The 24,436-nt window shown below is 34.2% G+C and overlaps 2 protein-coding genes across 4 annotated transcripts; both read right to left on the bottom strand.

Moving 5' to 3' along the window:
• Nucleotides 1–134: 134 nt before the first annotated feature.
• LOC139778781 (protein no-on-transient A) lies at nt 135–13,804 on the bottom strand. 3 transcript variants are annotated; one of them, XR_011719679.1, is made up of 15 exons: nt 13,427–13,804; nt 11,965–12,201; nt 11,665–11,883; nt 11,146–11,447; nt 10,590–10,885; nt 10,318–10,508; nt 9,856–9,943; nt 9,631–9,650; nt 2,557–2,599; nt 2,111–2,185; nt 1,825–1,890; nt 1,402–1,469; nt 973–1,040; nt 595–678; nt 135–246 (listed from the first exon to the last, which is right to left on the bottom strand). XR_011719679.1 is itself a non-coding variant. In XM_071716881.1 (9 exons), exons 1-9 carry the CDS (start codon nt 13,658–13,660, stop codon nt 6,515–6,517), a joined length of 1,800 nt encoding a protein of 599 aa, XP_071572982.1. In that variant the 5' UTR covers nt 13,661–13,804; the 3' UTR covers nt 5,175–6,514. The 3 variants fall into 3 exon arrangements, 1 of the variants encoding a protein (XP_071572982.1); XR_011719680.1 differs by lacking the exon at nt 973–1,040; XM_071716881.1 differs by lacking the exons at nt 135–246; nt 595–678; nt 973–1,040; ... (2 more) ...; nt 2,111–2,185; nt 2,557–2,599 and adding an exon at nt 5,175–6,727.
• Nucleotides 13,805–17,259: 3,455 nt separating this feature from the next.
• On the bottom strand, nt 17,260–23,405 carry LOC139778784 (F-box/LRR-repeat protein 4-like). The gene is made up of 8 exons (XM_071716889.1): nt 23,159–23,405; nt 21,556–21,774; nt 20,393–20,525; nt 19,719–20,298; nt 19,476–19,635; nt 19,021–19,387; nt 18,623–18,941; nt 17,260–17,600 (listed from the first exon to the last, which is right to left on the bottom strand). Exons 2-8 carry the CDS (start codon nt 21,763–21,765, stop codon nt 17,288–17,290), a joined length of 2,082 nt encoding a protein of 693 aa, XP_071572990.1. The 5' UTR covers nt 21,766–21,774; nt 23,159–23,405; the 3' UTR covers nt 17,260–17,287.
• Nucleotides 23,406–24,436: the final 1,031 nt, after the last annotated feature.

The following is a 24,436-nucleotide window of genomic DNA, read 5'->3' as shown; positions in this document are numbered from 1 at the left end:
AAAATGTCTTAAAATATCAATACCTATTTATCTTAATCTGTCCTTGCTTGCTGACTCCAATTCATATCCGCTAAATAATGATGCATTATGATATAAGTCGGAAGATAATTTAATAAAATAAATCGATTAACGCATTATTTTAATATAAAAAAATATATTTATTCAAATATAAAACATTCGTATGAATATTTGAATAATTTAAGTTTCGACCGCTGGCCCGTACTGCATGTAATGCGCTGGCCCGTACTGCAACAAATAGAAATTGATTATTTTCGTAAATGGATGTTTTACGATAAAAATTGAGATGTCATACAAATCAGAATGTGAACGAGTGCTTTCTCATCTTTCATTCAGGACTCTAGCCAATTATTCATCATTTTCATAATCAATTATTCATAATTTTAATACAAAACTAATTTTATTTGTGTAACTTATATTTACTTAATCCTCCCGCGAATATAATGCTAATAATTATTTTTATTGGAAAGTTAGTTAATTATATTAGCTAATATATAATAAGCTAAAAGCAACCGAACTGGTAATTTCTTGTTTAATATTTTGATTTTCTACTCTACGAGAATAAGTATAATTTACCTTTCTACAAATAAAGTTAAAGTGGCCTTCAGCTACTTGATGCTGAAAAGTACTCTTGAGAGAGAGAGTGCGCCTTGCAATCCCCTATACATACAAAACATTTTTATGAAAAACAAGTAAAGACAATTAATTAACTGAGTAAAATGTAGTTCAAGACATGCCTCAGTTAAAAGAAATGTACACGTTGGAATTAGATTTTTTTCATCAGGTTTCAGCCCCGAAAGAATATCATCATTGCAGTCTTGATAATAGTTTATATTAACGTTGATATATTTATAACATTAAATATTTTCTTTCTAGTTGATATAATATACATTATTTAAACGTATGTATATGTATGCACACTTTTTAAACAAATATTTCTAATAATTTTCTCACCTCTAAAGCATAATTTATGTATTTCATGTACCAGACCAATTTACGTCACTTCTTCATTACGAACTTCCCTTTAATACAGAAATAAAAAATAGCAGAGTTAGCGATATACGTGTAATTCTATATCATATAAATTAGATATTGATTAGTTATTTAGTACAAGTGCAGACAATTAATTAACTAACTGAATAAAATGTAGTTCAAGACATGCCTCAGTTAAAAGAAATGTACACGTTGGAATTGGATTTTTGACATCAGGTTTCAGCCCCGAAAGAATATCATCATTGCAGTCTTGATAATATTTTATATATTATAACGTTGATATATTTATAACATTAAATATTTTCTTTCTAGTTGATATAATATACATTATTTAAACGTATGTATATGTATGCACACTTTTTAAACAAATATTTCTAATAATTTTCTCACCTCTAAAGCATAATTTATGTATTTCATGTACCAGACCAATTTACGTCACTTCTTCATTACGAACTTCCCTTTAATACAGAAATAAAAAATAGCAGAGTTAGCGATATACGTGTAATTCTATATCATATAAATTAGATATTGATTAGTTATTTAGTACAAGTGCAGACAATTAATTAACTAACTGAATAAAATGTAGTTCAAGACATGCCTCAGTTAAAAGAAATGTACACGTTGGAATTGGATTTTTGACATCAGGTTTCAGCCCCGAAAGAATATCATCATTGCAGTCTTGATAATATTTTATATATTATAACGTTGATATATTTATAACATTAAATATTTTCTTTCTAATTGATATAATATGCGTTATTTAAACGTATGTATGCACACTTTTTAAAAAAATATTTCTAATAATATTCTCACCTTTAAAGCAATTTATGTGTATCATGTACCAGACCAATTTACGTCACTTCTTCATTACAAACTTCCCTTTAATACAGAAATAACAAATAGCAGAGTTAGCGATATACGTGTAATTCTATGGTCACGTAAATTAGATCTTGATTAGTTATTCAGTACACGTTAGGATAATTAAAATCATTAGAATCATTTATAAAATCTATCATCATTATCAAATTGATGAGAATTAACATGAAGGATGTAATCGTAAACAATAAATGCAGAGAAAGAAATTAAAGATTATACAAACCTTAGACACACGAAGTTCATTACTTCATGTAATGACATCAAGCCTAACCATCGTCTCAAGACATCAGAATTCAGACTATAAATTGCAAGAAAATTATATAATTATATAAATTATATAAAATGCAAAGAATATTGATCAGTTTCAATAGAATTTTTATAAATGCGATCGGTACGATCTGTCTATCACGAGTCTTTAAAATAATGAAAAAATTCATATCTTTCATAACATGCAATCTTGTAAAGAAAAAGTCTGCTGACAATACACAACGAAAATTAAAGCAAGTTTAACAATTCTAAAAGCATCTATACAAAAGAAAAATCCGACCGTAAACAACTTTGAACATGTCAATCAGAATATGACAATAAACTTTTGTATAATAAGGCTCTGATTGATATTTAAAGTTAATTAAATATAAAAAATATTTTATAAAAAATTGAAATATATACCTATATTTTGTCAGCACTTTCTTGATCAACCTGGTACTGCAATCTGAAAACATACAACATGTTATAAATACGTGTTCATTAAAGATATTGTAATCAGGCGATTCCAGTTCTAAGAAATTGGATATCCGCGTACAATTAACGTCAGTCTATAAAATATGCATCGTTCGGTAAGTACAGCAGTTAACAGAAAATTATATGTTTTACGTTAAGAATTTAATACAAGTATATTAATTTAATTTTATATCATATAAAACAGCGACGTGTAATTAAAAATAATTATAGTATTATATAATGTAATTCACATGTATATATGTTAGATATGTATTATATAAGTTTTTAAATAAGTTATAAATATATATATGTATATGTTCCCGAAGTATCATATTGATCTAAAAAGTTAAGAAATACTAATGAGAAATCTAAAAATGATTACAGATGATAAGTCATAAAATATATGCAATGTATTGAAATATGACAAATTGAAACATTCATAGCATTCATAAATATATTATGCAGTTCATAAATTGTATTGTCAATTAAAAAAAATTTTTTTAATTCATTATATTTGAAATAAATCAGATATATTTAATAGATAATTTCTAATTTGTGCTCCAAAATAATTGCAGATTCTGTTAGCCAAAACAAATTTTTAGTGTATTCTAATATTCTGTCATATAATATGGCAATAATGAGATAAAAACACATAAAAACCGCAGAAAATTTCAAAATACAACAAAAACTTTTGTATTTTCTGTAACAGCTTCTTTTAACAATGCAATAGAAAGTAATTTCAAATTTGTCTATAATCGCGTTGAAGATATAATTTTGACAAGATTATGGTGTATCAAGAATACCATGGAGATTTTTTTTTACAAATCTCTGAATTTTCTCAGGTTTTTATGTACATTCTATCATCACACGTAATATTTCTTAAAGCTCTGCATCGCATCTTAAAAATTAATAAATTATAAACATCTGCATTTCTTCTATTTAGTTTTTTTATCCGAGATATATCCTTGCGTGCTAAAAATATTTCCTTCCTATGGAGTCACTTATATAGTCAGTGACCATTTACCATTTCACGAAATTATTTTTCGAGAGAGATCGTCGCTATATAATAAAACCGTTTGTCAGAATTGATATAAAAGATTCATCGTGGTATTCCTTGCCACTCAAAGTGGCAAGTAAGAATTTGTTATTCTTGTTACTTAATTAATTATCTGTCATCACAGCCTAGATTTCAATAGCTAGACCAAGACAACCCTTTCATCAAAGTACGTGTCCAGATATTGTGGTTGTCATAGGTGAAAAGAAGTGCTGTCTAGGCTGATAAGTGCTTAAATCATCATATAAATTATTTAGACCAAGATTTAATGTTTCCTTCTTAAGCGAGTCGGAGATGAAAGTATCACGAAATATAAAGTTACCTATTTAAATATTAGTTGCATATTATAATAAATTCTAATCAACAGTAATGTCTGTCAGCAAACGTTACAAAGTAATCTTCAGTTTGCTCGCTCTTTCTCTCCCTCTCTAGCGTATAAAATAATTTTCTGAAAGAGAGACTCATAACAGAAGCAATAATAATCTTACTGAGGGACTCTTAGTGAATGGTCAATAAATGATCACTTTGTAATTTTTGCTCGAATGTTTTAACGTCCCACCCGAAGATTAAAGTAAGATTACGCATAATAGTTTTACAAAATCTACTCACCTCGTTAACAGGTAGTTCATTGACTAGCAGTTTCGAGTAAGTAAGTCTATCTTGTGATTGTAGTCTCCTCTCCGTTAAAAGACTCTTGATTAATTATATTCAGTTCTAAATAAATATTATTAAGCACTGGAACGTGGAAGATTCTTGAAGATGAAAAATATTTTTTTTCTTATCATCCATAATGATTCTTAAAGAATCAAGGTAACAGACAAAATTGCCAATATTACAAATAAATAAAAAAAAACCAATGATATAAGATCTTTGAATCATAGATGCTATAATATTGCAACTTTTACATTATAAAGGAAGACAATCTCTTTTTCACACCCATTGTATAAAAAAATAGAAACTTCAGATATAATAATTATAATAATTAAGTAATTCCATAAATTCAGATTCTCATTACAATTATAAAAAGTTTTTGAAAGCTATTTTAAATATATTAATTACTTATTAGGAAATTTACGTTAGAAAAATTTCAACCAGTATGAAATTTCTATCGACATTTTCTACAGAACGCTTTTGTATATTTTTCCAAACGCACTGTCTTGTCTATAACTATTATAAATCGTAACTTTCCCAAGTTGTATATAACATACAATTAATAAATAATTATCAGATTTTTTCAAAGAGGAATAAATCAGACATCCGAAGATATTTGTGAGAAACTTTCTCTGAGAATATCAATACATCAAACCTTTCCTATGTAGAAGATATAGAAAATCGTTGAACTGAAAGCAAAATTAAGATCATCAAATATTTTATGTAAATATTTCAGTAGTAGCAAAAGTTGTAATCTGTAATTCAGTTATAATTCAATTAGTTATAATTCACAGAGGATCAGTTATGTATGCAATTCATAGAAGACACAGTAATGTTGATTGATATTAGAAACTAAGATATATAAGTTTGTGTATTATATACCTTTATTTTTTTTTAATCACGCTGCTATAGATAGATTAAGATTCTTCACAAAGTATTGAATATTATATCTGCAGATAGCACTGCGTATATATGTATATATATATTTGTATATATGTATGTATAATAACTTATATACTAAGTAATTACTGTTGAATATTTAAAAACTGATAAGTTTGCATATCACGATGCAACCACCACACTCGGCATAGCTCGGCGTACAACACAATACTAATTTTCAAGATAAACCAAGTATTGTAAATCTTGATTGAAAAATTAAATTCTAGTTATGACGTCTTTGCGTCGTCGCTTATACATTGATATTTTCATAATTCAGGTAAAGAGTATAAAATAATAAGTAAGGAAAGTGCGATCTTTCAAAGTTAACAAAAAAATTAAATTATAGCTTTTTTTCAATAATAAATAATGTATAGTATGGTTATCGAAAGAATGATTAAAAATGGTACAGTAGAAATTTAGAATGAATGCATTTTTTAATCAAGCTATGATATTCAGAACAAAAAAACATATTGTAAAACAAAAAATTATATTGTTATCTTAATGTCATTCACATTTCCCAAGATCTTTAAATAAATTGTTCGAATCTTACCTCGTAGTAAATGTATGTGTCTCATATTTGTGATATAAATGTAATATGAAAATTTAAATTACTCATGATTCTATATTTGACGAGTCTAACATTTATGGGCATTTATGCAATATTTCGTTAATATTTATATGTCAAATACAAAATACACATATTAATTATGAAGTAAGATTCAAATTTGTGATGTTCAAGTCATGATTCGAGTAGAAGATGAAAATGCGGGATAAATTGTGTCCAATAAAATATCGGGTATGTTAAATATTGCTTTTCAATTGATGATATTTTGCATAAATCTCAACGTAGAAACAGCAATTTAAAGCAGATTTCTAAAACGTACAAGCTAATGACGTTAATTTTTTTTTTAATAACACCATCGTTATTGATATTCAATCGAAATACATGCTCGAGAAGAAATGTCATCTGGAGGACACAGAATCCGTCAAGGTATCAAAACATTAACTTGTGTTTTTAAGTCCAAACTCTCACGCATTTTTCATTCGCAGGTCGAGTATCTCAAATCGGTATATTAACTGCCATCGATGTCCAATATTATGCTTGTAAATAATATTCGATTTTCTCAACACTATTCCTTCCCCATGGCCTCGTTAATTATCAAGATCAAACAAGTAATATAAAAGTGAGAAATGAACGAAGGACATAGTACGATTTGCAGAGTGTCAAGAAATCAGCGAAGTAAGACTTTGTACTGCGCATGTTTAATATCGTCGGCGTTTGTTAGGATAATCATCCGGGCGATTTCGATCATTTCCTTGCCAACGTCCACTACCACCGCTACCTCCACGACCACCGCCCATATTACCCATGTCAACCCTCATGTCCATTAAATCCATTATTTGCCCACGATCATCGTTATAACCCCCTCGACTACCGCGATCCATATTGTACGCGTCCATAAATGACTTCGGGTCCTATAGAAACGCGCGGAGAATGCGAATCGTATAGGGAAGCCGAGAGTTTGTTGTTAATCATTGATGAGAATGTCGTTCGCATCAGAGGAACGCACGATACGCGTGTGCGCGTGAATTGCGGATGTACCATATAAGTACATTCCGTACGATTCAGGGCGACCATCCATGTTTGACAGCAGCACAGGTCATCGTCAATTTTCGTCAAATCACATAGAAAAGAAAGGGGAAAACACAATGTTAGATTGCTGTTTTGTGTGTCCATGGCAGTAAAACTGCATTAAATACAGCTCTTACTAATATATCTCTTTTGGCGTAAATATATGTTCTGTGACATTAATCAGACCAAGAAAATGCCCAACGTAGACAGACAATACTTTTTGTTATATATGAGTAGACAAATATCGGTATAGCTGTTTACGCGAAACTTTTATAATTTTATCGCACACGTACAATTACTTTTCTTAATCGTGACTTCAACTCAAAATATAAAAGCTCGGAAATTGCATTTCAAGCGTAACATTAAATATAATCGTGGATTATTTTTATTATACTCCGTATTGTGGAGTTGAATTTCAAATTAGAGTTGAAGCACGATTAAGATATTCAATTGATATAAGTATTATTGCTATTTTGATAATAATGTAGCCAATATATATTGGAGATCCCACAATATAAGAGTAAGAATGAGATTCATTTCATTTTGCACATCACACAATGAATAAGCAGAAATTGTCGATGTATCGGTTTGTACATAGATGTAACATAGTACAAACGCAAGTTTGTACGCCTGTATATTCTATATAATGTGTAGACCTAAATAGAATTTCTTTAAAAATTTCCCAGCCCCAATAGTAGAGTGACATAATTATTAGTCATATAATTATATATTCGGTAGAAATTATGAACGAGTTTACCTCGTGAGTAATTAGAGTAATAAGAACTTAATAAATAAATAAATATCTCCCAATAAAAACGGTGAATTCATTTTATCGTGTGGCAAATCAGATTTCGCACATTAGAGAGAAAACGCCGAAGATAATTTCAATTGCTTAACAGTAAAGTACTGACATTAAGCTTCCACATAATTTTGAAGCTCCGAGCACTAAAGACGCGAGCAGCAAAGAGACGTGATCAAGGTCTCGAAGCAAGCTCTATCTCCGTTGTGCTCGTAATACTTCAAAAAAATGTATCGTATTGCGAATCAGTACTATGCATAAAATACTCCTACAATGAGCATATGTCAAAATATGCAAGAGCATTAGCATTCCACAAACAACGTGCTTCCAAGTATTCAAGATTATACGAAGCTCAGAATGAACAAACAAGATTCAAATTTAACTTAGTTGGAGACTCTGCAGAAATATGTGCATGCATGATTAAATTTCCTTAGAAATATTTTTATAAGAGTAATAGCTTAATATACTTATTTAGAAGAAAGGTCTAGTTGGGCACTTCTTGGTCAGTAGAATTACTATGGAACCGTACTACTTCGTGAATCGTTTGCCACACATTCTTTTCATTTTTTGTCACAAAAAATGTAAAGGCCATAATACCAAATTATGAATGTGTAAATGTTCCATAGTAAATAAAATTGCTCTTAAGACTACAACAGAATAATGGATCAGAGTCTCCTGTCTGCAATCATGTGGAGAGACCAATATGGCAGTTATGTTTATAGATCTAAATCACTTTCGAAGGCATAAAGAGTTTAGATTGTAATATATTTTTAGTAATATATATATTACAATCGTATAGGCCAAGTGTGGCACGATTATAGAAGTCAATTTCGAAAAATCAAGAATATCACATTATGACAGAACATCTGTCTAATGTCCTACGTACATATATTAATAATTATTAATATATATATTATATATATAATATATATATTAATATATTAATATATATGTTAATAATTGAATCGGTATATGACAAAACTTATTAAGTAAAATTTAATCGTTTGTCAATTAGCGGAAGTCAATTAACGGTGATGATTATTATGGTTGCTATTTCTAGCTGCAATGTTTGCAGCAGCAAAGAGCAGTAAAATGTTTGTTATGAAAGTCACAGTTCATTAATTTGCGTCAACGCTGCGATAAAATTGAGATATTGCGCTGTTCGCATGCTGGTTCATACATATAACACAGAAGTCGGAGGTTTTGAGCAAAACTTTCAGCGTAAAGTCATCGGCATCGGTACTTCCGATCGAAGATTTCGCATCTTAAAGAGAACAGTAGATCATATAAATTCGAATATCCGTGCATCAATATTAGATGCAAAACAAAAGCGTATCTCGTCAGTAGAAATATGTTTAGGAGTTAAATAGCAGAAATAGCTATATAATCGTTTACAGATCTTTGCAAACGGCAAAGCCGGTTAATGGAGATCATTTAGAATTTGTAACTAAAATCAGTGTTAATATTGACACTCCATGCAGTCATTGAAGTGTCATTTTTTATTGTCTAAATACTGTGCACATTATTGATTCCTCCACATGTTACAAATATCCGAAACAAATTTATATATATATTTTTTTTCATGAATGTATTGAATAAAAAACTATTAATAAATATTATTCGTTGATTTTGCAGACATTAGAACTCTGCTTATATTGAAGAGCATGCTCAGTTGGGGGATAATATCAGGGTTTATCAACCCTCCTAAGTTAACTTTATAGTGTTATACACCATGATAAATAATTGCATCTCATCATGCACGACACAGTATTCCGCTCATTGTAATAAATGAGATGTGCGCGAAACGCATGAGAATACAATTTCAAAATTGTACCGCCCAAGAAGAAAAAAAGAACACGTCCAGAAAAGAAAGTCAAATGTTACGAGAAAAAACTTAATGCTATAATAAGTTATAGAAGGAAAAAATAAATGAAAGGGATACATTACCACTGGCATGCCGCTTCCACCTGCAAAAATTAACAAAAATATATTTGTTAAAGTACAGAATATAAAATTATGACAATGCTGAAAAAACAAGCCTTAAATCTCTACTACTATGTAAGTTTAGACATACTGTACATATAGCTGTATTGTACATATTTGCAATATATGTAATATATAGATTGCAATTGTATTATAGTTGTATCTTCGTAATCTTAAATCATTACTTACCATCAGGTTGACCATATCCATCACGATCATTGTTACTGACAGAATCATAATTTTTGCCGCTGCCGCTGCCACTGCGAATTGCCTGTTCCTAGAATATAAAAAAATACAACCATCAGTACACAATAATTGAAATGTTAAACCTGTGGTTTCAAGATAAAATACAATATAGAAAGTTAAGGGAACTAAAACAGAAATTTTTATATTTTATATATCCTTTCACTTTTTATATCAGTATCTTTTTTTTCATAATAAACTTGTATTTCACGTGTCAGCACACAGCGATGATACTAATCAACTATGTTTCCTATGTGAAACTTATATTTTTCTATACCCCTAAGATTATATATTAGGCACTTGTAGATTAGAATACATCAAACAAGCGTGGCGTCGGGGATTTATCGAAAAGCTTGTCAACAGTTATGTTAAACTTATGCCGTTAAACAATTTTATTACTCAACAAACCTGCATAAACAAATTGTTTTCCTGTTGACGTCTATGCAATTCCTCTTCCTGCCTCCTGATACGTATCGCCATTTCTTCTTGTTGGCGTCGTCTTAATTCCTCTTCGCGAGTTCTCTGCTCTTCGGCTTGTCGCTCCTTCATTTCCCATTCTCTCTTTTGTCTTTCGCGATCCGCCTCGCGCATTCGCAGTTCTGTAATATAAGATATGATAATTTATATAATCATAAAGGAAGAAGAGGCAGTACTTTACACATTAATATTAGAATACGTACGTTCTCTCAGAAGTTCCGTCTCGTGTTCATATCGGGCGAATTCCATTTGAGCTTCCAGTTTTTCTTCTTCCATCGCCATTTCCCGTTTAAGTGCTTCTTCCTTTTGCTTGTATAATTCGTGCAACTGCTTCCATCTCGTACCGTACTCGTGCTCAAAGCTGCCTACTTGCGCGAAGCGTGGTCCAATCTCACGTGCTTTGAAAAATTCTGGATTCTTGCGTGGTAAATTCTTATCGGGATAGCCGTCCACATCATCTTGCTGCTCAAATTGCTCAACAACTACTGGTCGAAGGGAACTGAAACAGAAATTTTTACATTTTATATACCCCTTCACTTTTCACATCAGCATCTCTTTTTTCATAATAAATTTGTATTTCACGTGTCAGCACACAGCGATCAATGAAACTAATCAACTATGTTTCCTATGTGAAACTTATATTTTTCTATACCCCTAAAATTGTACATTAGGCACTTGTAGATTAGAACACATCAAACAAGCGTGGCGTCGGGGATTTATCGAATATCGAAAAGCTTGTCAAAAGTTATGTTAACTTACGCCGTAACGAAATAGCAACCCTCCGTGCATTTTCTCAGAGCTAACTGAGCAGATGGTTTCCGGCAAAACTCAACAATTCCTTCGCCAGTAGTTTTACCTCTATCGTCAACTTTAACTATCGCACGCTCGATTTCGCCAAATACACTGAAGGCTCTCTCAAGGAGTTCGTTGGATGTCCAAGTTGTAAGATTCTTTATTTTGATTGTCGATGAATGAGGGGCGAAACGTACCTTCAGCGCACGCCCTTTGCGCATTGAACCATCTAGTTCGCGCTTAGCTGTATCAGCATTTGCTTTATAATCCTAGAACATAAAAAAGAAGAACAATTATTTAATTTGAAATTGCAAAACACGAAATATTTTAGTAGTTATAACGTGATCATTTCAAAATTATACAGCCAGAAATTCTTATCATTTCATATCAAACGGTAATTATTATAATCATTTAATATTGTCACAAAGAAAATTGATGCGCAGCGATGTTGCTTATTAAATAACTATATATGGTTCGTATAATTACCAGTCTGAGAAAAGCAAAATTTTTCTCTTTGTTCACAAACAACTCGGATATTTCTCCATATTTTTGGAACATATTCTGTATTTCTTCTTCGGTCACGTCGTTTGTCAAATTTCCAACGTACAAACGATTTCGGCCACTGAACTTCTTCTCTGTCGTATCCTGTAGTGGAAGCTCATGAGTAGGCCCACTGATAGACATAACGCGTTCCATTAGTCGATCCTAAAAATGATAAAAATAATCAAGTTCGTTAGTAATCACTATGGGTGAATGATATACAAAGAATATGAGATGTAAACTTACGTCTTGCGATCTACTGGCCATGTTTCTGTCGCCGCCACCGCGACCACCTCTGCCACTTCCTCGCATTGCGCCGCGACCCATGCCCATACCGCCACCCATTCCGCCACCCATACCGCCTCCCATACCACCTCCCATGCCACCACTCATACCGCCTCCCATACCACCTCCCATGCCACCACTCATACCTTCCGGCATGGGATTATCCATACCTCCATCCATGGAGTCATTCATTTTCATCTAGAAGAAAATCAAAACTATTTCTGAATAATCTGTCGTTATAAAACATGTATAATTCGTTAAATACACCCTTTCTTATAATTTTGTATATCTTATTCTCTATAGCAATTTTTAAAATAAATTTAAATTCTATTTTTTCATAGTTAACACATGTAATTTGTTAGTTAACAAAATATGCATATATTAACGTGATTATCAAAATGCGTATTATTACTATATAAAATATTTTAATAAATATATCAACTCTCTATTTGTAAAATAATAGAAACATCTTAATCTCTTAGCAACGACTCCACGAGCTCACACGTGTAATTTCGTTACTTAACAAAATATCCATTAACGTGATTATCAAAGTGCGTATTATTGCTATACAAAGCATTTTAATAAATATATCAATTCTCCATTTGTAAAATAATAGAAACATTTTAATCTCTTAGCAAGAACTCCACGAGCTTACACGTGTAATTACTTAACAAAATATGCATTAACGTGAATATCAAAGTGCGTATTATTGCTGCACAAAGTATTTTAATATATCAACTCTCCATTTGTAAAATAATAGAAACATCTTAATCTCTTAGCGACTCCACGAGGCACGTGCGACGCGGGAATTTAAGAACGCTCACCGCCATTTTAGATGCAAGGACGCCATTTTGCATTTACTCCACCGGTGTGGGAGTGCGTAGGAGTGAGAATTAAAGACGTGATTCATATCCTTTCAATCGTCCCAATGTTTTCAGATTCAATGCTAACGCGATATCGCACTGCAGGCGTACAAAGGTAATGCCGCCGATCGCGAATGTACATGACTCCAATTTCGACAGTCACCCGCCATCCCGCCAAAAACGGAGCAATTCTCCCGAGAGCTATCTTAATTTTAATCTTCCCACATCGGGAAACGAATGCGGAAAAATCTCGACCCGTGGTCCTCTCGTCACGCCAAAAATGCGCCACGACGAGGGTTCTACGTATATATAATCGCCATATTCGCCACGCGCCTGCGGCGACGCGCCGGAAATAGCGCGATCTTCGCGATCCACGATCGAAGGGACGCGGGATCGAGGAACGGGGGCGCGCCGTCGGCCCGAAAATAATTCCTACGCTTCGCCTCGCCAGGCAACGTAATGGCGCCGGTACGACGCGGCGGCGATCATTCGACGCCAGGCGATCTTTTAGCTCGCGGTATATAAGTCACAAAAAGTCGTGAGAAAGAAAAGGAAATTACCGCTTCGTTGTTCCTGCCGCCGGGACCTCCAGGACCACCGGGACCGCCTCCACGGCCACCACCCGAGAAACGAGTACCGCCTTTTCGGCCGCGAGGTCCGCGGCCGCCACCGCCACTGCCACCGCCGCCACCGCCGCCGCCGGGCGGGTTCCGATCGCGCATATTCTCGCTGCTGTTCTCGACTGGCGCGTTCGCCGTCTCAGACTTCACGTTCGGGGTCTCCGTCCCGGCCATCGTTGCTCCGTGTCCCGCGTGCCGTGAGTGAAACCCAAGCCTCCGCTCTCTGCTCTCGACCGAACCGAAGCTCCTACGTCACGCGTCCCGTACGAGTCGACCGCACTCTATGGCGTCCGGCAACGAAGAGACCGACGACGAGGGGAGCCGTGGCAATTAAATATGGCAGTTTCCCTTTCTGGCTGCGGCGCGATGCATTGTGGGAGACGCAGCGACGGGATTGGTTGAGGTGTCGGCTGCGGCGCGGGATGATAGGCACCTCTATGAAGTTGGCCGGACAACTTCAACGTATCGAACTTTCATTAATTGGAATCGATTGGTGGTCGTTTGGTGACCTCTATGAAGTTGGCCGGACAACTTCAACGTATCGAACTTTCATTAATTGGAATCGATTGGTGGTCGTTTGGTGGTCATTGGTAGTCTAGTCCGATCGTTTGGTGGTTAGTCGTTTTCCTGTAAAATAAAAATGAAATTTCCGGTGTGAAGTTAGCCGGACAATTTTTATTTTTCAACCAATTTAACTTTTCTATAGCTCATTCGACGCGGAATCGTTTGGTGGTCACGAATATCATCCTAAAAACGTTTGGTGGTCAACCGTTTTCCCAGAAAATAGAAAAAATCGTATGCGCATAATGTTGGACATATCACCACTGTGCTATTAGTCGGAAAAATTGTATTTATCACCCAAATTGACTTTGATAGGGCTCATTCGACGCGGAATCGTTTGGTGGTCACGAATATCATCATTAAAACGTTTGGTGGTCAATCGTTTTCCTAAAAAAATAGAAAATCCGTCCCTTCACGCCATTGGTCGTATGACTCCGTGACATTAGCTGGATAAATATTATTTATCTATCAAATTGACTTTCATACGGCTCATTCGACGCGTAATCGTTTGGTGGTCACGAATATCGTCATTAAAACGTTTGGTGGTCAACCGTTTTCTCAGAAGATAGAAAAAACCGTACGCTCACGCCATTGGTCGTATGACTCCGTGACATTAGTTGGATAAATATTATTTATCAATCAAATTGACTTTCATACGGCTCATTCGACGCGGAATCGTTTGGTGGTCACGAATATCATCGTTAAAACGTTTGGTGGTCAATCGTTTTCCTAAAAAAATAGAAAAAACCGTACGCTCACGCCATTGGTCGTATGACTCCTTGCCATTAGCTCGGTAATTTAATGGATAAATGTTATTTATCAATCAAATTGTCTTTGATAGGGCTCATTCGACGCGGAATCGTTTGGTGGTCACGAATATCATCGTTAAAACGTTTGGTGGTCAATCGTTTTCTTTAAAAAATAGAAAAAACCGTACGCTCACGCCATTGGTCGTATGACTCCGTGACATTAGTTGGATAAATATTATTTACAAAAGACACGATGTGAATCGGCCAGTAAGTTATTGCTCCGGCCGTCACGTATATCTTATCATCAACTCGTCTGCAATTACGGGTTCTTGCCATACAAAATGGAGTACCTACAAATGTGTACTCCTTTTGAGAAGCGATACCTTTCAGAACCTTTCAGCGATACCTTTCAGAAGCGATACGACCAATGGCGTGAGCGTACGGTTTTTTCTATTTTTTTAGGAAAACGATTGACCACCAAACGTTTTAACGATTATATTCGTGACTACCAAACGATTCCGCGTCAAATGAGCCCTATCAAAGTCAATTTGGGTGATAAATACAATTTTTCCGGCTAATGGCACAGTGGTGATATGTCCGGCATTATGCGCATACGATTTTTTCTATTTTCTGGGAAAACGGTTTACCACCAAACGTTTTTATGATGATATTCGTGACCACCAAACGATTCCGCGTCGAATGAGCCGTATGAAAGTCAATTTGATTGATAAATAATATTTATCCAACTAATGTCACGGAGTCATACGACCAATGGCGTGAGCGTACGGTTTTTTCTATCTTCTGAGAAAACGGTTGACCACCAAACGTTTTAATGACGATATTCGTGACCACCAAACGATTACGCGTCGAATGAGCCGTATGAAAGTCAATTTGATTGATAAATAATATTTATCCAGCTAATGTCACGGAGTCATACGACCAATAGCGTGAGGGGACGGATTTTCTATTTTTTTTAGGAAAACGATTGACCACCAAACGTTTTAATGATGATATTCGTGACCACCAAACGATTCCGCGTCGAATGAGCCCTATCAAAGTCAATTTGATTGATAAATAATATTTATCCAACTAATGTCACGGAGTCATACGACCAATGGCGTGAGCGTACGGTTTTTTCTATTTTTTAGGAAAACGATTGACCACCAAACATTTTAATGATGATATTCGTGACCACCAAACGATTCCGCGTCGAATGAGCCCTATCAAAGTCAATTTGGGTGATAAATACAATTTTTCCGGCTAATGGCACAGTGGTAGTAAATGTAATATAATATAATTCTTTTACTATATGAAGGAAACTCGTAAAAAAATTTAAAATTAAAAAAGTGTGCAAATTAGAAACTTGCACATTGCTTCCTCATCCTTACAGATCGATACCATTGCTTCTATTTTATTTCCTATTTATTTTATTTAAGCTTGTATTTTATTTGATGCATAATTATTAGTATTTATTAGTTTGGCTTCCTCATAGAGGAAGCTTTATGAGCAAAATAAAATAGGAGCAATCTGTAATGATGAGAAAGCAATTGTGCAAGTTTCTAATTTGCACATTTTTGAAATTTTAAATTTAACCTTTTTATGATTAAAAAACGTCAGCTTATTAGCACAAGTAGGGTTTTACAATTGACGCAATAATGTTAAATCGATGTTGACTTTGGAAGTTCAGGCTACATGGTCCATACATATATTGCCCAGGTAGCAAGCACTCGTCATTTTGACGTCAAATGACGTCAAAAGACGTCAAAATGACAGACTTTTGACGTCAATTGACGTCAAAATGACGAGTCTTGCTACCTGGGTGACTTCGCATATGGACCTTTGATCGCGTATAAAGCTGGATCTAATTAACCAAATCTTAAAGATTTGTATATAAAATAGGGGTAGAAAAGACTGAAGAATATAATAGAATTATAAATAGTCTGATATCTCAAAATTGTCGGAAGTTAGAGCAACCACGAACGTTTCTCAAAAAATTCTAAATTTTATAAAGAAAGAACCGATTATCGCCAAATTCAATACCAACCTTCTTTTAATGATACTCTATATAAAATTATATATGTCGTAGGCAAATGGTTATTTTAGGAAAATAGCTTCTGACTAGGCAAATGCTATCTGCCTGGCCAAATAGCTTTCACCATTTATTCTTGCTATTTTCCTAGTCAAATGCTATTTTAAATTACATTGAAAAAAAGACAAAATAAAGACAGAAATATATTGCATAAGGTTTTTTAATCAGATTTAAGTTTTGTTCTTAAATTTATATGACAGGTAACTTAAAATCATATAGCAGTAAATCAACATTAAACGTAAATTAACTTAGTTAACGAATAAACTTAGTTAATGAATAAACTTACAAGTTAACATAATAAACTAAAAATTATAAATGTTTTTGGTATATATATATATATACACCAAATATATATATATATATATATGCTCCAAAAAGGTTAACTTTCTTAAACTATTCAAATTATCGGTCAAATGTATAGATGGACACATGCGGATATCTTTCCTTCCATTCGTTAACCAAACAATCGTCAATTTCGCAGTATATGATATGAAACTCTTGCAGTTTTGGACATTGTTCCATAATAATGGAACACTTATCAGGTGTAAGATCGATCAGCCCATAAAGTTGTAACTGCTTCAAGTTTTTACACTGCGTTAATAATTTCAATGTGTGATCAGTGAAGAAAATAAAGCGTAAAGCAAGTAATTCCAGGCGTTGATGCCAGGAAGAAAGTAATCTGTGTAAGTAATTATCAGCGATTGGATCAGGCAATCTGTAACAAAAATCATATAATTATTATAGTATTCCAATTACAAAAAATGTTGCAAATGAGAAATTTGCACATTGTTTCCTCATCATTACAGATTGCTACCATTGCTCCTATTCAGAGCAATAATTTAACCTTTTATTTCGCTCATAAAGCTTCCTCTTATGAGGAAACTTGTATTTTACTTGATGCATAATTATTAGTATTTATTAGTTTGGCTTCCGCATAGAGACAGCTTTATGAACCAAATAAAATAGGAACAATATGGTAGCGATCGATCTGTAATGATGAGGAAGCAAGGTGCAAGTTCCTAATTTGCACACTTTTTTTCAAATTTTAAATTTAACTTTTTTATGAATTGATAGAAGGTCAGCTTGGTAGCACAATTGGGGTTTTACAATCGACGCAATGTCAAATCGATGTTGACTTTGGAAGTTCAGGCTGTACGGTCCATATATATATGGACTTCGCATATGGACCTTTGATCGGGCATAAAGCTAGGTATAATCAACTAAAGCTTAAAGAATTATATATGAAATAGGGGTAGAAAGTAGTGAAGAATATAATGGAATTATAAATAGCTCAATATCTCAAAATTTGCGGAAATTAAAGCTACCACGGACATTTCTCAAAACATTCAAAATTTTTATAAAGTTATAGAATTCCTTTACCGATCATCGTCAAATTCAATACCAACCTTCCTTTAATAATATTCTATTGATTAAAAAAAATTTAGCCCGATATCACACACACACGCACACGCACGCACGCACACACACACACGCGCGCGCACGTACGGACATTTTGTAAAAATGTGATATTTCAACGTTTTAGAATATTTAGAACACATTGGCAAAGAAAACTGAAAAAAATTTTTTCACGAGAAACAAAACTTTCTCTATGAGGAAGCACAAAGAAAATTAATGTAACTTTTTCAAGATCCTCGAAATGCAAGAGAAGCAAACACAAATTTCAATCAAGAATATAATAATGTATTAAGAAAAAAAAATTAAAAAGCACACACTTACTCGGGAAGGTACACTTTTCGTAAATTCTTACAGTCAGCGAGAACGTCAATATCCTGCGATGTAAGATCATCACAGTTTTCTAAACGTATTACTTCCAAGTTAGGACACAAATTTATAAACTGCGTTGTAGCTGTATTTCTTATATAGATTCCAGGTTCAAAATTGAACTCACGCATCCGTTGATTTTTTTGCAGTATTTTATAAAGGCATTCAGCTTTTATACATGTACTACGAAGGTTTAAATGTTCCAAACCATTTAATTTCTCGAGATACGAAAATCCTTCGTCGACTATGTCAAGACAATCATCTAGATTCAATTCTAAAAAGAGATATGTGTTGGGCATATACAATAATCCCGACAATCACATGTTTCGTATACTTTATATGTATATACATACCTTTCAAATTTACACATATCTCTGAAATTTTAAGTAAGGCAAAATCAGCGAGACCAATGAAATGGCAGTATCCTAATCTTAAGTGCGTTAAACGCCTGCCACAATTATCAAGAAAGTTATTAAAATCCACAACACTAAATATGCTTTTTGTAAGATCTAACTGTTGCAAATATTTACATCTAGATGTAAAGTAACAAAATATATTGCTCATATCGCGTGTTGCCATATCAAAATTTGCGGAGTGTATATTCAAACATGTATAGAGTTCAGGGTCTCGTATCAAATCATTGAAGCGTCTATTTACATAATTCAAGCGGCATAACGTCATCAGATCCAAGTTTTTAAATATTATTAGTAGTATTTCATCCTGCAAAGATAAAATATAAAACTTTAATAAACGAGATGATATTGCAATAAATATTATGAAAAATAGGCTTATTCTTAGAATACTTTACAGGAAGCTCAGATATATTGCGACGTGATAGCTCCATGGATTCATCCGAAGAGAGTTTTATACGTTTTGCACAATTCGAATGACGGATTACCTCCAGAAATACATTTTTGTGCATCAAATTCTCTCTCAAAATACTCTCCTTAGAAACCCTTCTTATGTAGCTGCAAATAACATCGGAACAAATTCATTTTTATTATTAACAGAATAAAGAGATTTTAATATTACTTAATGTTGATAATAATACCTTCCATCCCTACAATAAGTACAATATTCCATTATAATGCAATATTCAGAAAAATGTCGTTGCAGATAATCTATATCCAAATGTGCATTTTTGAAATCTGCTGTTAAATTATGAATATCCTTATGGTGTGGAAAGTACATGCAGTTAATTTCCTTTAACAGATTAGTTAAACTCTTCTCATAATTTCTAGGACGAACCAACTCTGATGTACCGATAAGCATCACAGCATCTAGCTTTGTGTAAAGAGGTATTTTACGGAAATCTGTATCTGTACCTCTGTCTTTAAAAAATAGTCTTAGCATTTTCGTTTTAAAGTCACGCGGGTGTGATAAGGGTGGAGAAAATAATCTTGATGTCGTTACTTCAGTTTGATCTATTCTACTATTCACGTTTTGGTTAGTCATTATTGACTCCTGTATACTTATCGGGGGTACAATCTCAGACTTATAATCAGTTTCCCACAATTTAAACCACTCATTATTAGAATCATCTTGAGCCGAAATTTGAATTACGTCTCCAGGATTGTACATTTCGTATATAGAAACTCTGATTGGATATACAGCTTCATGAAACTCGATATCTTCAAAAAAGAAAATTATAATTATACTCTCTTCTCAACAAAAAAGCGTATCTTTTATAACAATATCTTACTTATGAATTCAGGTATCACATACCAATATAATCATCATGTTCACGACCTTCCCATGGCGCCCTTGAGAAGGGTACGAAAAGATTTGTCATGGATTCGTCTTCGTATTGCCACGGAGTTATTGAAATGACGATATCATTATTCCATCGATTCATCTTCTGTTTTGAAAAGTCAAAATGTATCAAATAGTAGAAAAAATCTTGTAATATATAAATTTAGATTCCGATTACTTTGTACAGGACAATATAACGGATAATACACATACTATGAAATATGTTTCTCCATTGAAACACGAAGAATAAAATAGGATAATTATTTAGTTTAGAGAAGCAACCTTCTACGACCTTAACCTTGACATATATATTATAGGGAGCACTCTCCTGAGTAACCTTCCAAAGGTTTTAGCCGTCGTTCGTTATTTATTAAAACGTTATTAATAAAAAAGTTTGAGAAATATATTAGTGCTAATTAAGGAAAGTCAATTTGCTGATATGTGTTTATAGACAGTATACATGTGGGCGGCAGAGGGATTCAGCCTCTCCCTTTAGCAGGGATTGACTAGAGTTCCTCTAGTAATTATATAAGAGTTACGACACCGCGTGATAACTCCTGATTGGTTCGCCATTAATAAGGAAGAAGTTAGTGCAAATGAGACAAAGCTATAACATCCAAATGAAAAGTACGAGAGTAGGAAGGCTGTCTCTCTCTATCGTTTGCTATAGATCCCTAGTAATTATTAATTACGGACGGTGTCGTAATTCTTACTAGAGGAACCCTAGGGTGGACCTCGTTTCGTCCTGTAAACAGAGATAGAGTGGGGTAAGCCTCGCTTAGAAAGTTAAACCGTACAATGATAGATCTTGTCTTGCCGCGCGAGTGAGCAGGGGTGGAGTGGAGATGACATCGCTTTTCATGTGAAAGTGAAACTTGAAAACCCGTATTGTACCATGATAGACCTCTAAACGAGAACTGAACGTTTGCATGTAAAAAAGAATCGAAAGTGCTATAGATCTATCTATACGGTGTTAAAGAAATCTATATTCTATTTATATCTCTTGTTAATAACTTTTTAATCAATAACAATGGCTAAATCTTTGGAATGTTACTCAGAAGAGTGATCTTGGCAACATATGTCAAAGGTAAAGTCATGGAGGGAAATTCGTCTATTTAAACATTCTAAATAATTACCTGAAATGGTTCTCCATAGTTTGAAAATTTGGGTGGTCCAATTATGTCAGGGGCAGTATGAAATACACTGAGATTAGAGTGGATCTTAACGTGTCTTTTCTTCACAAATTGATAGATGAAGTCAACTCTAATATCCTCTTCTCCTACGGATTTTCTGCCGATATAAGGATATCGACTCTTACAATATAAAGATTGGTAATTGGATGCCATATTTTCTCTCTGAAAGAAGACCAAAAATATGGAGAATAATAATCCTTGCTTTTGTAGCATATGCTAAAATGCATTATAATATCATATATTTGTAATTACAGCATAAAGATTATATAATCTAAATTCATCTTCCTTCCATTCACATTGTTAATACTGACACTATTGTCAGCATGTGTATTACGTAATGTAAACTATAGATTTTTAGTACTGGCTGTGAATATATTGCAGCCCTTATAGAAAAAGATTTTGATTAACAATACATTGCAAATTTTGTTCTACAGAGAATAGTGTACATCTATAGTATCTATTTTTAAAAACATTAATTTTCACTGAAACTATAATTTCTTTACTTTTCTATTAACAAATTGTACTATTATTACAGAATATAACGAATAAATTGTTAATAAATAATTATTTTATATATTTTAATTTTGATCTCAATATTCTGGATTGTAACATATTCTTTTTTATGAAATAGATATATATATGTATTTATTTATTTTGTAACGATGCACCCCTGTCAACGCATCGTCTCCCGGCTAACACCCGCCGGATGCCGCCCGACCATCCGTCGGGCGAGGATAGGGAGCGGTGCGCCCACCTTTTTTAATTCGCTCAAAATTATCGTGTGCGCGAGCGTTTGCGGCTCGCGGCACCGATATCTCCCTCGGGGCCCCGATGAACGCCGACGGGAGCCGATCTCCGCCGAGTGCGAGCGCGCGTAATTTCGCACTGCTCCGACCGCTGCGCGGCTCGCACGAGGATCGGCCTCTTCACCGAATCTATCGCCCCCTTTATAAAAATCGGCGCCGCGGCGAAAGAAGACACTTCGACTCGAGACCAGCAACCGATCCGCTGCTCCCGAAGAAAAGAGACCTATCCAGAACCTTCTAGGGCGACACGCAAAACGGGGTCAAGTAATCTGTGCCTCGTCCAAGAAGTCTTGGTCGTCACCCGAACTCCCGTAGTAGTCTGACTTCCCGGGTCGATTGAGCGAGGTGAGCGCATGGCAAACGCACGTGGCGGGAAGTAAGGCGAGGAGCGAACTTGAGAGACGGGACGTGGAAAAGCTGAAGGGAGGCATCGGGAGAGCAAGGAAAGGATTGGAAGAGAGGGAGAGAAGGAGTAGGTGAAGGCAAAGGGTGAATAAAAGTGAGTAGGGAGTGAGGGAGAAGGAGGAGAGAGGCAGGATATGGGTTTAAGATTTTCCGAAATGTATTTTTTATCTTACTCAATGTATCTTTTATCTCATTTTCCGATACACGTTATAACATGTTCTACCACGTGTGGTACTGTGTTTCACACGGTAGAAGAACATACGGCATACACACGTTCACGTGCACCAAAGAAAAAAAATTGCAAAATTTAAATTGCTTACGTTCGCTACACTTACGCTATCTAGAATACTCTAAGACCGCACTCGACTATACGTCCGCACTCTTCAACAGCTAGGCGAGAAAAGACCTCGACTATCCTCGAATGGGCGCCGGGCGGTCACGCCACGCACATCTGCCCATCTTTTTTCTCTTTCTATCATGTAGCTGTCTCTCTCACTTCCGCTCAACGGAAACTTTCTCTTTTGATGTAAACTGCAACTCGACCGATCATCACTGATGATCCAGATCCAGAGTGAGCATAACGTACCTGAAAATAAAAAGTAAGATTAGTAAAGAAAGCGAATTTTAAAACTTTGAAAATGATTGCAATACGTTATAAACAATGCAATGAGCAGGGAATTAAATGAAATTATTGTGATTTATGAATTTTAATAGAATAACGTATTGGCATTTGCACCATTGAAATAATTAGAAAGAAGCGTAATAAGGGTACGTAATTGATTTAGAGAGGAGAAATGGATCATGCGTCACAGGAATAATATTCGTTTAATATTTTATTTGATAATTATATGCCTTATGCATAAACGACTGAAGAAAGATCATGTAGTTGCAATTCTCGACTTAATTAAATATTTTACATATTAGCTACAATAGTTTTCATAATATTTTATTCAAATTCAGGAATTTTCCTGTTAGCATGTTTTGATCAAGGTCGAGTTGCCCTGCTAAAAATGACCAATTGAATCCGATTAAAAATTTTGAATCCGCATGAATCTGGATTCTTGATCCGGAAATCACGGATTTATAACGATTACACCGACTGAAAACGATTGAAACGGATTGGTATATTCAACGATGTAATTTCAATCGGTTCCTATCGTATTTGAATCGTTAATTATGATTTCATAACGATTATACCGATTGGAAACGATTGAAACGGATTCGTACTCAAGGATGTAATTTCACTGCCCATGAAAACCCACCTTTAGAAGTACGCCATATTGACACTCAACCAGTAAAGACCGTCACACATAAAATGCCATAAGGACGTAAAACGTAAGCGTAAGAAAATCGATCAATCCCAATCGAGTATTTTCCCCTACTGGGGTTACGGACAGCACAATACTTGATTGGGATTGGTCAATTTTCTTACGCTTACGTTTTACGTCCTTACGCGATTTTATGTGTGAAGGCCTTGACAAAGCTCTCTCGGGGCGGTATTCATAATCGGATCTTATTTCAAGACCGTCTTAAGTAATGTCTTACCCTTAGGAAAATTTACTTAAAAAAACTTAAAATAAACTAGAAAGTTTACCAAAGAAATTACTATTGAT

Source organism: Temnothorax nylanderi, unplaced genomic scaffold, assembly GCF_030848795.1.
Source record: "Temnothorax nylanderi isolate EJ_2023f unplaced genomic scaffold, tnyl_v1.0 TNYL_tig0195_pilon, whole genome shotgun sequence".
NCBI classification, from domain to species: domain Eukaryota; kingdom Metazoa; phylum Arthropoda; class Insecta; order Hymenoptera; family Formicidae; genus Temnothorax; species Temnothorax nylanderi.
This window is presented reverse-complemented; position numbering and strand designations above follow the sequence as displayed.